Source organism: Quercus suber, unplaced genomic scaffold (assembly GCF_002906115.3).
Source record: "Quercus suber isolate HL8 unplaced genomic scaffold, Cork oak 2.0 scaffold_362, whole genome shotgun sequence".
In the NCBI taxonomy this organism is placed as follows: domain Eukaryota; kingdom Viridiplantae; phylum Streptophyta; class Magnoliopsida; order Fagales; family Fagaceae; genus Quercus; species Quercus suber.
In genome coordinates this window covers 52,837-66,752 of record NW_027069814.1, presented here as the reverse complement: position 1 = coordinate 66,752, position 13,916 = coordinate 52,837, and the positions used below count along the sequence as shown (strand labels likewise).

General features: G+C 33.2%; 1 protein-coding gene across 1 annotated transcript; it reads left to right on the top strand.

Moving 5' to 3' along the window:
* Positions 1–3,768: 3,768 nt before the first annotated feature.
* Positions 3,769–12,691, top strand: LOC112024748 (uncharacterized). Its single transcript, XM_065760327.1, has 9 exons — positions 3,769–4,193; positions 5,848–5,912; positions 7,013–7,061; positions 9,015–9,109; positions 9,304–9,389; positions 9,515–9,574; positions 9,695–9,776; positions 11,755–11,868; positions 12,077–12,691. Exons 1-9 carry the CDS (start codon positions 4,007–4,009, stop codon positions 12,245–12,247), a joined length of 909 nt encoding a protein of 302 aa, XP_065616399.1. The 5' UTR covers positions 3,769–4,006; the 3' UTR covers positions 12,248–12,691.
* The last annotated feature ends 1,225 nt before the right edge of the window (positions 12,692–13,916 follow it).

Here is a 13,916-nt window from a genome sequence, read left to right as displayed (position 1 = left end):
GCTCTCTTTCTCTTTGTAATTAATATGTTGATTGGTTTCTTTTTTGTTTTTTCTCTGTTTTCTTCTTCTTGTATTTTCTGGGTTTGCTCTATGTTTTTCATGCATAGAGTAGCCTTTCGTATACATAACATTCTTATTTATCAACTAAAATAGAAAAAAAAATTATATATATATATATATATATATATATGTCTATTGCTCTTTTGCTTCTTGTTATATTGGTCCTTTGTTGCTATTTTGCACAAAAAATAAATAATAATAAAAAGTTTAAGATTTCCCATATTGTTTACCAAGTTTGATTATGTTTTCAAAACAATTTTTATATCCATCTTCGTAGCTGGTTTTATTGTTCTTTATTGATCCACATATACCTTTTAAGATGCGATTAAAAAATTATTTTAAGCAAATACATTTGTATATTGGCTCTTGTCTCACCTTTAAACAAATAACTCAAAATCTAAAAAAAATTGGGATTCAAACAAGATTTTTTTTGTTGAAAAAAAATTATTTTAAAAATACTATAATTTAAACATAAAGTTTTGTTTTGTACAAGTATATATAAGTTTTAAAAATCATATTTTCAAAACATAATTTAATGCTTAACAAATATATAAATTAATTGTTAGAACCATAAAATTTATAGCCCAAGCCCAATGAGTGTGATGGGTTATGCCTTTCAAACCTGACCCAAATCAATAAAATTTGTAAGAGGAGGGTAAGTACAACAACAGAGGGCTCTGCCTAATGACAACTACAAGGAAAATAAAGTTTGTATTCCAAAGCAAAAGGATATCAACTCTACAAAAGTGCTCCTAAGGAGACTAAGTTTCTATCAAAAATAATATTGTTCACTCTCTTCTCTCAATGCTCCCCCTTTTGTTCTTTTCTCTTTCTTGGATCCCCTTTTTCAATACTCTCCCATTTTCTTATATACTTCTGCCTCCATCACATCTTCACCATCCATTTTTACCTAACCTTTCTCCTTTTTTGACACTTGTTACCTTTCACGTTTGAGGAAGATGGTGGAAGGGATCTGCTTAGCTGTGGTTTACATTGTTCAGGTCACTTCCTCATCAATGCAGCTGATAAAACTATTACCCAACCATTTAATGTGGATGCACCAGGCTAGAAGCTTCTCCACCATCCACTAACTTCTACTTTCTTCATATTCCAGCTCCTACTTACAACACTATAGAGTATTTTGTTTTATCTGTTTCCTTCCTTAGGCATCTTTCTTCCTTGGGCCTATGGCCTAGGGCATTCTTACACTAATGCTGCAACCCTTCAACTTTATCATCGGTCCTTAGACACCCACATTAATGATCTTAAGATTGTGTTTAATTGAGTAGAAATATGAGAGAATAAAAAAAATGGAAGATGATCATATTGTTTTCTTGTTTTGCAAAATAAAAAAGTGAAAAAGAATAAAAATCAAAAGAGAGAATAAAAAAAATATGAGATCATGGATGATTTGACAATTATATGATCCCTTTTATCTCCTTCTCTACACCTTTTTCTATATAATTATTTTTATTGTCCTACTTGTGGAATAAAACTTAAAGCACGATTATTACTCAAAAGTGAAAATTCATATAAGATGAAACTTAAAGAGTTCAATCAAAATTATCTTCTCACTCTAATTACTTGGTAAGTGAAATAGAAGAATTTTATACACCCTCAAAGAATAGTAAATAAGTGCTCAAAAAGGTTTGAACATCCTCATTTATGAAGGGGGAAAAAAAATATCACCAATGCAATACCCATGGTTTTAAAAACCAAATCGGACCAGCCGATTCAACCAGGAACTGATCTCTTAACTAGTCTTATAAAAACCGTGAAAATCCAGTTGACACTCCAATATGTATTCATGAAAAATATATGATTTGCTTAGTTTTATGATTTACACTCTTATTTTATCATCCAATTGGATGAATATGAATTAGAAAGCTTTTTAATTGAGGAGTCTTGAGATTTTTTATCCTTTGAAAAAAAAAACAAAACAATACTCAGCATAAATAATAAATAATAAATAAAGAGACTTCTAAGTCGAGCTCTATAGAGAAAATCGAAAAATTAGAAAAATCATGGAAAAAAAAAAACCCTAGCCATATATCCCAATGAAGTTTGGGTCAAAAACCCATATTTCATTCACCCTGAAATGGTTCACAATAATTCCTCATTTGTAAAACATAAATCATGGGTCATAGGACATATCCTATCACCACCATTCACCCAAAATCTATCCACAAACCCTCATTTATGGGTATTGCCACATGAATACCCAAGCATTCACTCATCAACTCTAATATTCACCATTCCAAAAATTCCTTTCACTAAAGTTTCTCGATCCACAATAGATAAAGATGCAACTTTATTGATCCACATATTTGTTTAAGGTGAGATAAAAAATGATTTTAAGCAAATACATTCTTACTTGCTTTTGTATCACCTTTAAACAAATAAGTCAAAATCTAAAAGTTTGTGGATTCAAACAAGGGTTTTTTTTTTTGGATTTTTTTTTTATAAATATACTATAATTGAAACATAAAGTTAATTTTTTATTAGAAGTATATATGATTTTAAAAGATCACATTTTCAAAACACAATTTTACACTTGACATATATATAAATTAATGATCTTAAGAGTGTGTTTCGTTGCATAGAAATATGAAAGAATAGAAAAAGATGAAAATGTCTTAATCAAATGATTAGAAAATCTTACTATCCCTTTTATTAGTTTATCTCTTTCTATTTACTTTTTTTTTTTTTTTATTGCTTTTAATTTTTTTTTTATCTTACTTATGGAATAAAGCTTAAAGCAGTTTAGTCACTTACTACTCAAAAGTAAAAATTCATATACAATAAAAATTAAAACAGTTCAATTGAAACTATTACTTGGGGAGTGAAATGGAAGGATTTTATATACCCTCAAAAATAGTAATATCATTCTTTATATTTTGTCCGTTAATAGAACTAGATATATGAATTTAAAGGAACATCCTACATTTCAACTGAGTAACTAACTTCAACTTCTCCAAAAAAAAAAAAAAAAACTTCTTATTCAAAAAAGAGTACCTAACTTTTAAATTAAAAAAAAAATTCAATAAAAAAAAAGTTGTCCAAAAAAATAAACCCTAAAATAAATTTTAACAAAACAAACAAAAAATGATAACTTTCATGGGTTTAGGTTAATGCCATTCAAGACATTTTAAAATTGACCAATTTGATCCCTAAACCTAGCTTCTTCTTTTTTGAGAAACCAACTAACTATCAAACATGCACACTTTATTACACTCTCTCACCAAACTCAAACACATTACTTAACTCAAAATATCACTACAAAAGGGCCTAAAAAATAAGAACTAAGTTAGGTTTTAGGGACTAAACCTAACTTAGTCCTTAAAACAATTGAGAAAAATGTTTAATCATAGTACTTACTTGGTAGGCATTAACGAAAACATCAACCGAATTTAAAAAAAACAAAAAAAAAAAATCCCATGAGGGCATTAACGAAACAAGCCCAAGATTCTGAGTAAATCTAGTGACAGAACAATTTCCACTATTTTTGCTATAGACAAGTTGTATAAGTGGTGAAAATAAAATAATGAGTCAATAATTTCACCGCTCACAAGTTGCAATGTAACAAAATTGCGACAAAGTTATAAAATTAGTTATAATGCCAGAATTACTCCTAGATTCCAAGATGCTTAGATGAGACCCACCACCAAAAATAGCGAAGGATGAAAAAGGGTGTATGTACTTGTGTTGTGTGAGTGTGAGCCTTGAGTCCCCATCCAACCCAACTCCGTTAACTTTTTTGAAGCAAAAACCGAAGTCAAGTTTAACGCATACTCCAACATTAACAGATCAGAAAAAAAAATATACAATTGCATATAAACCACCTCAACAAAAACAAACCTACAAAGAGAAAAAGACACTCAGAGAAGGAGCTTTGGTTTTTGGTTTTTATTCGGAAAAAAATCAATTGTGTGGTGAATTGTTGAAGATGGTGAGCAAGACAGAGGAGACCCAGTTGAGCAATCTGGAAACCCAAGTGGACAATGGAGGAGGAGGGGCTTGGGAGTACCTCTGTTTGGTCAGGAAGCTCAAGGTCCGTCGCTCTGACAGGGTTTTGAAGCACGGATTATCGATCCTTAATGACCCCAAAAAGCGATCTAGTCTTGGCCCTGATGGTGAGTCTCGAGCTTTTTTTTTTTGTTGCTCCTTCCTAATGGGGTCTTTTATGGTTTTTAAGGCTGATTTGAATTGGGTTTGGATTAGATTTTGGGTTGGATAGTGAAATTGTTTGATTTCTGTATTTTGGTCTGTTTAGTTTTGCGTTTATTCAATTGGGTTCTGTTTATTTTGCAGTATTTTTATTTTATTTTATTTTTAAATGTTTTTGTTTTAGTGGGTTAGATTTGCTTTGAATTTTGATTGTTTTAGTGGTTTTGGTGAATTTGGAAGGTTTATAGAAATGATATCCAAAAAAAAAAAAAAAAGTCAAATTGCGAATTTGAATTGTAAGTTTGTAACAAAACAAGACTACCAAAGTGATGATACAAAGTTAGATTGCCAATAGGTGACCATTGATCGAAGCCCTGGAGACTGTTACAAAGTTTTTATTTTTCTTAAGTAACTTACAGTGGTAGAACTTAGTAGTGTAATCCTGTTAAGGTGCAAATCAGTGAGCCAATTGAACTCCAATGCCATTGAGTTACAAGGCTCTTGGCTGAATTATATTAATTAATAACGCTCGAAATTTTTTTCATCCACTTTGTTTGATGAGTGCCTCAATGACTATAAAGAAGAAGGAAGATGGGATTGCTGTGTCCAAGGTGCTATAATATATATTAAAACACATGCCAATGCGTTGACTGTGATGCTACAGATATGGACATTTCATTTTTATATGTTCATTAAGGATCAAATTAGGAGAAAACGTCTTCCCCCCCCCCCCCCTCCACCCCCTCTCTTCCTTTTTCTGAGAAGCAGTGATGAAAAATTTAACCTTGTGTATGCGTTCTCCAAGTGTAATTTGATGTCAGTTATAGGATTGGGCTCCTTAATTTATATCAATTTTGTTATCAGCGTTGAGTATTGTCTTAGGTATCTTTATCATGCTGAAAGGCGCAGGGGGATAAATGTATGGTGTGCAGAACAATTTGTATGATATACTAGTCAAGCTCTCAAAAGTGCTCATATGCAGTTTGAGTATCGATTTATTAATGAGATATAATTATAATTCACTCATTCTTTATATATTAAAGGATTTTTTCTTTTGAACTAGGACTCTCCTTAAAGACTCCTTTTTTATTTTTTGATGCTTTCAAAAAAGTTTATTGTGAGGACTCTGTATCATCTCTAATAAAGTGAAATATTGGGGCCCTGAGATTTTTTCTTTGAAGTTGTGTGTCAATTTCTTGGTCCGAGTCATATGTAATAAAATGTAACAGTGAACTATTGGGGCCTTAGGCCTTTTCCTTCAAAGCCATGTACCAATCTCTCTTTATTGTCATAAGTTAATAAATCATGTGAATATGAAAATTTGTTTTGATGTATATAAGCTAATAAAAGGATAGAATTATAGAACATGCATGGGACATGGTGCTTCCACAGCCACCACATGGACATCTTGTCTATGCAGGCAAACATACTTTGGGAGTTGTAACTAAATTTATAACCAATAAGGGGAAATTTTCATTTGTGGTCTAATGTCTGTATGATCTGTTTGATCGTGTTTTCTGGTGGTAGATTCATGCTGGTGGCTGTCCAAGCCATATATAATTGCCAGCTCCATTTAATGTGCCAAACTTTTGATCAAAAAGTATGTATTTCTTGATGTAGAATGGACTCTATATGAGCAAGTAGCAGTTGCTGCTATGGACTGCCAAAGTCTTGACGTTGCAAAGGTACAGTCTTTTCTTAATGAATTTCCTTTCTCAAATTGTATTAAGCTTCCCTATATTATATCATTATAAGCACTCAGTTGAGAATTGCATATGTGTAAATACACTTTGCTTATAGTGTCCTTGCATGTACAAAATGCAAGGTTTTGCTATTTTATGCGTGAATCACTGGTTTGAATGCTTCTCACTGTTAGTCTAGTGAAAACCTGGTCTAGAGTGCTTCCATAACATCTGGTGGTCCATCTGTGTGACACTTCCTCCTGCGCTCAGATGAGCACTGAATTCATTTCATAATACATGTGACCTGTCTTGTAGTTAAGGCCACCTTCCATGTTTTAGTTAGCAAATCTTGCTTCATATTAGTTGGTCAAAGCATATTGTGCACAGCCTCTAAATTCTGCAACAGAGATTTTGCCATGTCTTTTGTGTTCCTGGGTTTTTTTTTTTTTTGGGAAGAGGGGGGGGGGGTAGTTTGTAGTAGAAGTGCATGAGTTTGTAGTAAAATGTCAAACTAATCATTTTTGTAAATTTGTTCTGAAATGCACTGCACTTTTCTTTTCTTTTCTTTTTTTTCTTTTTTTTTTCTCTTGTGGCTTGCATATTGGTGCCACCCCATGTGACTTTGTCCTCTTTGTATGTGCCTTTTTACCATTGGGAGGTTCGTTTGCTCAGTTCATGTTGGTTTAGGGAAGTGGTTGTTAATTAGGCATTAGTAGAGACATCCTTTTGTTGGTTTAATATGCCAACTTCATAGCTCCATTTTATTTCCCATAACATGGTAATGGTTGCAGTATAATGGCTCATTACTTTTTGGATATGTAATCTTGCAGCTTGCATATCTATGTACTATGCAGCTTTTAGTTAAATCATACCTTTTAAAAAAAATTATTAAATTCTTTGGAACAAGATGATTTTTTTTATATGGATAGAAATTTCTTAAGGTCTATTTTGATTTGATTTTTTTTTATTTCATTTCATGCACCCTTTAATCATTGCTTGAGCTATGGATCTACTCATTAACTAATGCTAATTTGTTGAATGGACTGTTGGCTTGAATTCTATGTCCCAAAGTTGATTCTATTTTACTCTTGAATCTTTTACAGGACTGCATAAAGGTTCTACAGAAGAAATTTCCAGAGAGTAAAAGGGTTGGTAAGTTGAAATAACGTATGGCAAACCAAATTTGTGCAAATGCCTGATTTAAGATTCCATATACATCACATGCCTGATTAAAGTTGAACACACATATGTAAAGCTTATTCTTTTTCTATGACTTGTGATGTATACCACTGCCCATCCTTAGTTACTAGGTATCCATCTCTCAAATGCAAGAAATAGATTCTTTTGTGATGTTGAAAGGAGTTTTCTACTTTTCTAAATGTGATAGGCTACTAATTAAATATGCATCTCAATAAACGTGAGCATGAGCAATATGCAGTAGTTTAGTGAGAGGAATAAATAATGTAAAGATTAGCATGTTAAGCATTTGCGTAAAAATTTCAAATTGTGTGAAATACCTCAAAAATAAAGTTGTATGAATTAAGTTAGACACACACTTAAACTGGACCCTTTTTCATTGGATTATATACCAAGTATTAGTAAATAATTGGAACAAATTGTTGTAATTTATGCAGTTGCAAATATTCACACTTTTACCATATTGTACTTTTCAACACTGGGTGGTGGAGTGTTTTGGGGGGGGGGGGGGGGGTTTTGGATATCATGGTTATAAGCTTGGGCCTTCCTAAACTTATAATAGCCTTGGAAGGGGGGGTGGGCACCCCAAGAAATGGCATAACAAGATGAACTTCCGAAGATTTTGGGTTTGAGGCTACAAGATATTAAGAAACGTTATGAATTCCGTTCTATTCCAGCCGAAATGCTCAGAAAATTTCGTACCAGTCACTTAACTGGTACAAATCACCCCCTTGTTCCACCTCAGTTTGAATTCCAGTTCCGTTCGGTCCGGTCTGGTCCGGCCTGTTTTGGTGAATTTATGCTGGTATTGATATAAACATAATATTTACCTTCCCAAGTTGAACAAACAAAGAACTCATCCCATCACAGCAGGTAGCCTTCATGCCGGGTTGACTGAATGAACCCAATGCGTCATATCCTCACCTCCTCCTTCAGTTCATTTTTCCTGTTGGTCTCCAGTTGTTTGACTTATTTCTTCTTTTGCTATTTTTTTGCTTTGTTTTGTGCTGGCTTTTAGTTTTATGAGCCCAAGCATGTGACTAGTGTTGGAAATGGCAAAGGAGAGTTGGAAACTTTAAGATTGAGAGTTGAAAGTGTCAGAATATATTTCATTTCAATTTTGACCCCTCCACCATGTGATAATATGACCAAGTGTCAGACTATATCAAGTTCTCTCTTTTTCTTTTTGTCAACGTGTGCTTTTTTTTTTTTACCCCATCATCTAGTTACATATTATAATTGTAATATTCTAAAAAATTTGGTTGTTATTATTATTGGGTAGAAATTTGGGTTTGGTATTGATATATTAGTTGAAATATGAACTTTAGTTTTAAGACTCTTTTAACAATTTATATGGATTTTGGCCAATAATATATAAAGAAATATATGTACATAAATAAAATATAATAATACAGTGGTAAGTGGTTACTCCGAAATGGTACGTTGAAATAGGCAGGTGCCGAAATATTCCATTCCAATGGAGAAAATGAAACAGGTACCGAAATGGTATTCATAACTTTGATATTTAGAAGTGGAAAGAGTTGGTTTTAGAACTCTATAAAGGTATCCATGTGCCTGTAACTAATCTTCTACACAAGTTGGTTTTGGTTTGTCCCAGCATGCTATGTACTTTCAAAATAATAGGGTGTTTCTTTTATATCTACTTTAGACAGTTTTAGAGGGAGAATCCTTTGATAGGAATTTGCATTTGTTGCTGAAGATTACAGTCTATGCTGGGTTAACAATGACCGCTTAATTTATTTAAATGTGTTAAGAATTGATATATGTTTGCCTGAGCTAGTTTGGCTCCTATGGTGATGTCAAAAGCTTTCTGGACTTGGAGATGATAATATTTTCATTAGCTGTTGATATTTGGTGACATAGTATTTATCTTGGCTTAAATCACAGGTAGGCTGGAGGGGATGTTGCTTGAAGCAAAGGGAGCCTGGGCAGAGGCTGAAAAAGCTTACTCAAGCCTCTTAGAGGATAATCCATTAGATCAAGTAATTTCTACAACTGATTCTTCATAAAACATTTATTTTTTGTAAGAATTGACCCAATTGTTACAAAGGAAAACCAAGGATCATTTTGTTTTATCTTTCTTATGTGAGATTAATAGAATGTTCTTTCCTTAAATAATATAGAAAATATGATAAAGTGTTGAATTATACACTTCCTTTAATTTTATTTCATACAGGTGATACATAAGAGGAGGGTAGCAATGGCAAAGGCACAAGGAAATGTGTCTGTGGCCATTGAATGGCTCAATAAATATCTTGAAATGTGAGACAGATCTGAATTTCTTCTCTCTTTCTCTTATATGTCTTTAAAATGTAGATGAAAAAGAAAAAACTCATTATGTGTCTGCAAACACATGTAGCTGAGGTTGTCTTTCTTGCTTTTAACAGATTTATGGCTGATCATGATGCCTGGAGAGAACTGGCTGAAATATATGTATCCTTGCAAATGTGAGACATCTTTCTTCTTCTCCTCGTCTTTCAAATTTTTTTCTATTCTGCAGGGAAATCAAAGCTACCAAATTGCCTTTGTCTGGTGTCTCATAATCTTTCTTTGTTTTTATAACATAGGTACAAGCAAGCAGCATTTTGCTATGAGGAGCTAATATTATCTCAACCCATGGTTCCCCTATACCACTTAGCTTATGCTGATGTAAGTGGTTTTTCTTTTCTTTAACTGGTCATTGGCTTCTGCTCATCTATATTCCCTTTTTGCCCCTTGGTTTTCATAGGATACATAAATCAAAGAAACAGTTAATGCTTTATGAAAAGTTATGGGAAGCACGCTGCTTTCGATAACCATTCTCCAGTTTTAAGAATAAAACAATTGGTCTGCTTCAGAAAACAAAAAAACCTCTGCTAGGGAACATATTTTCCACAGTTCTTAAACTTTAACTTGTTATGATTCAAATCTATCCACCAAGTGGAGAACCAGTTACGCCAATGAGCTCTAGCTTAGATGGCACTTTCTCCTCCCTTAATAATGAGTTGGAGGGTAAAAATTAGGTTCAAGACTCATGGGGCGTGCGGAACTTACCAATTAAAAAAGTGCAGAACAAGGTGCTAGAGACTTCAATGATGCAATATATCATGGCCTCAAATCTACAAGTGAATAGAATATATTAATCCACGTTCTAGAGACCATTGTACAACACTGAACGACATGCTGTATGGAATTATGCCGTTCACAGTTGGCAAATTGTCCAATACCTTCCTAGGTTTCAAATTGTCTGATGCTTTGAATAAACTGAAAACCTCACTTTTCACCACCTTCTAACAGGAACTATTTGTTCCCAGCCTGAACAGTTTGCTTATAGATGATCTTGCTGAATCACTTGTCAAAAAAGAATTATCTTGCTGAATTTCTTTTGTCACTTCTAAAGTCCCAAATTTGAGTCAAATGGGGCATGTGATGATTTGCAGTCTGATATTATTGAAATCTGTCTTTAACTTGCCACTTTCATGGAATTTTATATGAGTCATCTTTTAATTTTGTGAGTTACAGCTAAATGAAGTTTATTTTAGTTGGATATGATTGGGTACTGGTACTGGAGGCAATTTCTACATCCACTTCCCATACATGTGTCATATTCTGTCTGAATATGGATGTTCTTGGGTTGGAAAAAATCTGTTGTACTGGGCTGACAAATATTCAAATGTCTCTTCTCTCAGCCTCTGAGGCAAAAAATCGGGATATTTGATGGGATTAAGATCCTCTAGAGTTTTTAGGGTAGCTCCATTATGGAGTTCTTAAATTTTATTCATCCATTTTGAAATGAATGAATTGGATTTTACCAAATCATCAATATCTAAACAAATTTTGACTGTCATCACTTCAGCATCTATTTAAATTATTGCTGACATGGCAAAAATTAATCCAATAATTTCAAAATGGATGGGTAGAATTTCTAGAGTTCCATGGTGGAGTTATCCTAAGAACTCTAGAGGATCCTAATCCAATGTCCTGTGCTCTGATACTTAACCTTCTTCTAGGTTAGGTTTAGTAAAAAAAGAGAAGACCAAATTGGGATTCTATCGAAGTGGTATTCGTCATGCATGCTTGAATAAAGGCCCAAAACTAAGTTTCTCTCTTAACACCTCCCTCTCCCCAAAAACAAAAACCATATGGCTGTAGCATTCATCATTGGAGTAAGGGAATATTTCAATTTTGAAGACCTACTATTATGCTCAAGTTTTGGCAGTTTTCCACTTCTTTGTTCCCTTGCTATTAGATGCTTGTACAAATGATAGTTGCCTGGTCAAAGTTATTTTCTCTTGTTTGGTATCAAAGCCAAGTTTGTTGTTCTTGACTCCAGTGCTTGGCTTGTTTAGCTATTATTCTTTGATTCTGTTGGGATGGTTGAGCACGTTGGGTTCTTGGGGCAGCATATAAGAGGGGGTGTGAAAGAAATAAGTTCCACATTCGTTCTCGGTTGTGGGTTTATGTTCCACATTCGTTCTCGGTTGTGGGTTTATGTACTACGCTTAGGCTTTTGGGTTGAATGCTTTAAAATCTTTATAGAAGCCTGCATGCACTGTTTAGTTAAAATATCAAATATTGAATATGACTTCATAAGTTTTGACTATAACCGTTAATCAAACACCTCATCCTTTGCTTCTGTGAACAACAGGTGCTTTATACACTTGGTGGACTAGAAAATCTTCAGAATGCAAAAAAATACTATGCATCCACCATAGATTTGACTGGAGGCAAAAACACCAGAGCACTTTTTGGTATCTGCTTGGTGAGCTCCTCTCTCTCTAAATAAATACATTCACTCACATGAAAACTGTCATGTAGTTTCTATTTGAAGCATTTTCTTGGTTGACTGTTGTATTTTTTTTAGATCTAATCAATTTCATGAGTTGCCCATCTTGGTTCACTCTCTTTTCTGTCATTGCTTGACAGTAATCAATTTCTGACTGGGTGAACTTTTTACTCCTGTTATCCAGTGTTCTTCTGCCATCGGACAGATTGCCAAAGGACGGAATAAGGACGACAAGGAAAGCCCAGAGCTACAATCTCTGGCAGCAACAGCCTTGGAGAGAGAATACAAACAGAAAGCATCCGACAAGCTTTCTCTGCTTACAGCTGCCCTAAAAGGCTTGAAAGTTACATCATAACTGCTTAGCCAATTTTTCAAGATTCTTATTATTATTGTCCAACCTTCCAAAACTATAAGTCTCATCAACAATTTTCTGGGCAAATAGCTTAGGATTCGCTAATATTTCAGACTGACTTCATATTAAAAATAAACTCATATATTTGTTTGTGTTTTCCCCCTAAGGTTTTGATTTATTGATGTGATGTATTTTTTAGGATGCCCGGTGGCAAAACTAGGAAGATTATGATAACTTTCCCTCCCACATAAATCAACTCTTTCTATTTTCGTTCCCAACTCGCATTTATCTGAGGATTTTTTCTTCTGTCTTTTGATGTTAGGTTTATGTGTATCCACCAAAGTTTTAAAGCAGCATGTGAAGTTTTGATATGAAGTAATCTAAACATACACTACTGTACTTTTGTATGCTTTTCATTTGGGTATATGAACTTCTTCCCTTATCTTGTGTAGTGGTCCAAATTCTGTCATCTATGACTCCATTTTTTGTGTGCCTTATGAATTGATGCTTGATTCAGCTTGAAGCTCATTTAAAGCTTAGTGGATAAAAATTGGTGCTTTCCAAGGTGTATATGTGGAGAGGTAAATAATTCATTTGAAAGAAATTATCACTAGACGAATTCAAGGGGAAAAGGATATCTATTATCCACAATGAAGAAAGAATATAAAAGCAATAAAATGCAGTGAAAGCAATTTTAGCTCTGACTGTGTTATTCATGAGGAATCTGAATGGATTTTTTTATCAGCTGAAATGATCACATTCTAAATCATGAACGGTACTTTTAACGTGTAAGTTTTGGCCATCCATTAATCAATGCAAAAGCTCTGTCGACTAGTTTTTAAATCCTATAAGAGAAAAAAGAACTAGGAAATAAAAAGAGGAAGCCATGTTGATGCAAATGAAATTTCCCTGTAAGTGTTGCATAAAGGTAGCAAAAGCAATTGCAATGTGTTCCTGGGTTAGGGTTTGAAGCTGTCTGCTGGCACATTGCATGGTACATATCTTTCACATCTTTGACTCAAAGATGACTTGGGCTTGATTTTTCTTTAACAAGTAATAAATTCTATCGAGGAAAAAAAAAAAATAATAATTTTATACTATCTATAAGAGGGTTCTCCTCTTTGAACTGGATTTTTATGTGGTTCAGAAATACCCTTAAACCTTATGTTTAACAGGGAAAAAACTTAAAAACAACCCGGTGTCTAACTCTACTTAAAATGCTTACAAAATAGGACACTTCCTTACTAATCTATATTTTCAAAACAAACTTATCCAAATTTTTTTTTTTAAATGAAAATTATGACACTAGACCAAAAAAAAAAAAAAAACCTCATGCGCTTTGATGAGCCTGGTCTATATATTAAGAGAATTCGAAAAGTTAATTATTGTTTTTTTATTGTCAAAAATACTCATAATTTAATTAATCTATTCTTATTTCTTAAAAAGATAAATAAGGTTAAGATGGTAAATTAACTAAAATTTTCCTACTAACCTCACACTTCCCACTTTCCAGCCCCACTACCCCACATTTCTAATAAAAAATAAGAAAGAAAGGCTATCCACCCATGGTTCCTATAAAAAAAAAAAAAAAAAAAAAACTACCAACAGTTCCAATAAAAAAAAAAAAAAAAAATTCCATAAAATTTTTTTTAAAAAAAAAATAATAACAACA

What these genes read in the sequence shown, in the direction of transcription:
- LOC112024748 (XM_065760327.1), top strand. Translation starts at nt 4,007, where the DNA reads ATGGTGAGCAAGACAGAGGAGACCCAGTTGAGCAATCTGGAAACCCAA. An exon ending in ATCTAGTCTTGGCCCTGATG is followed by an intron (nt 4,194 to 5,847) that starts GTGAGTCTCGAG and finishes TTCTTGATGTAG; the next exon opens with AATGGACTCTATATGAGCAA. An exon ending in CACTTTTTGGTATCTGCTTG is followed by an intron (nt 11,869 to 12,076) that starts GTGAGCTCCTCT and finishes CCTGTTATCCAG; the next exon opens with TGTTCTTCTGCCATCGGACA.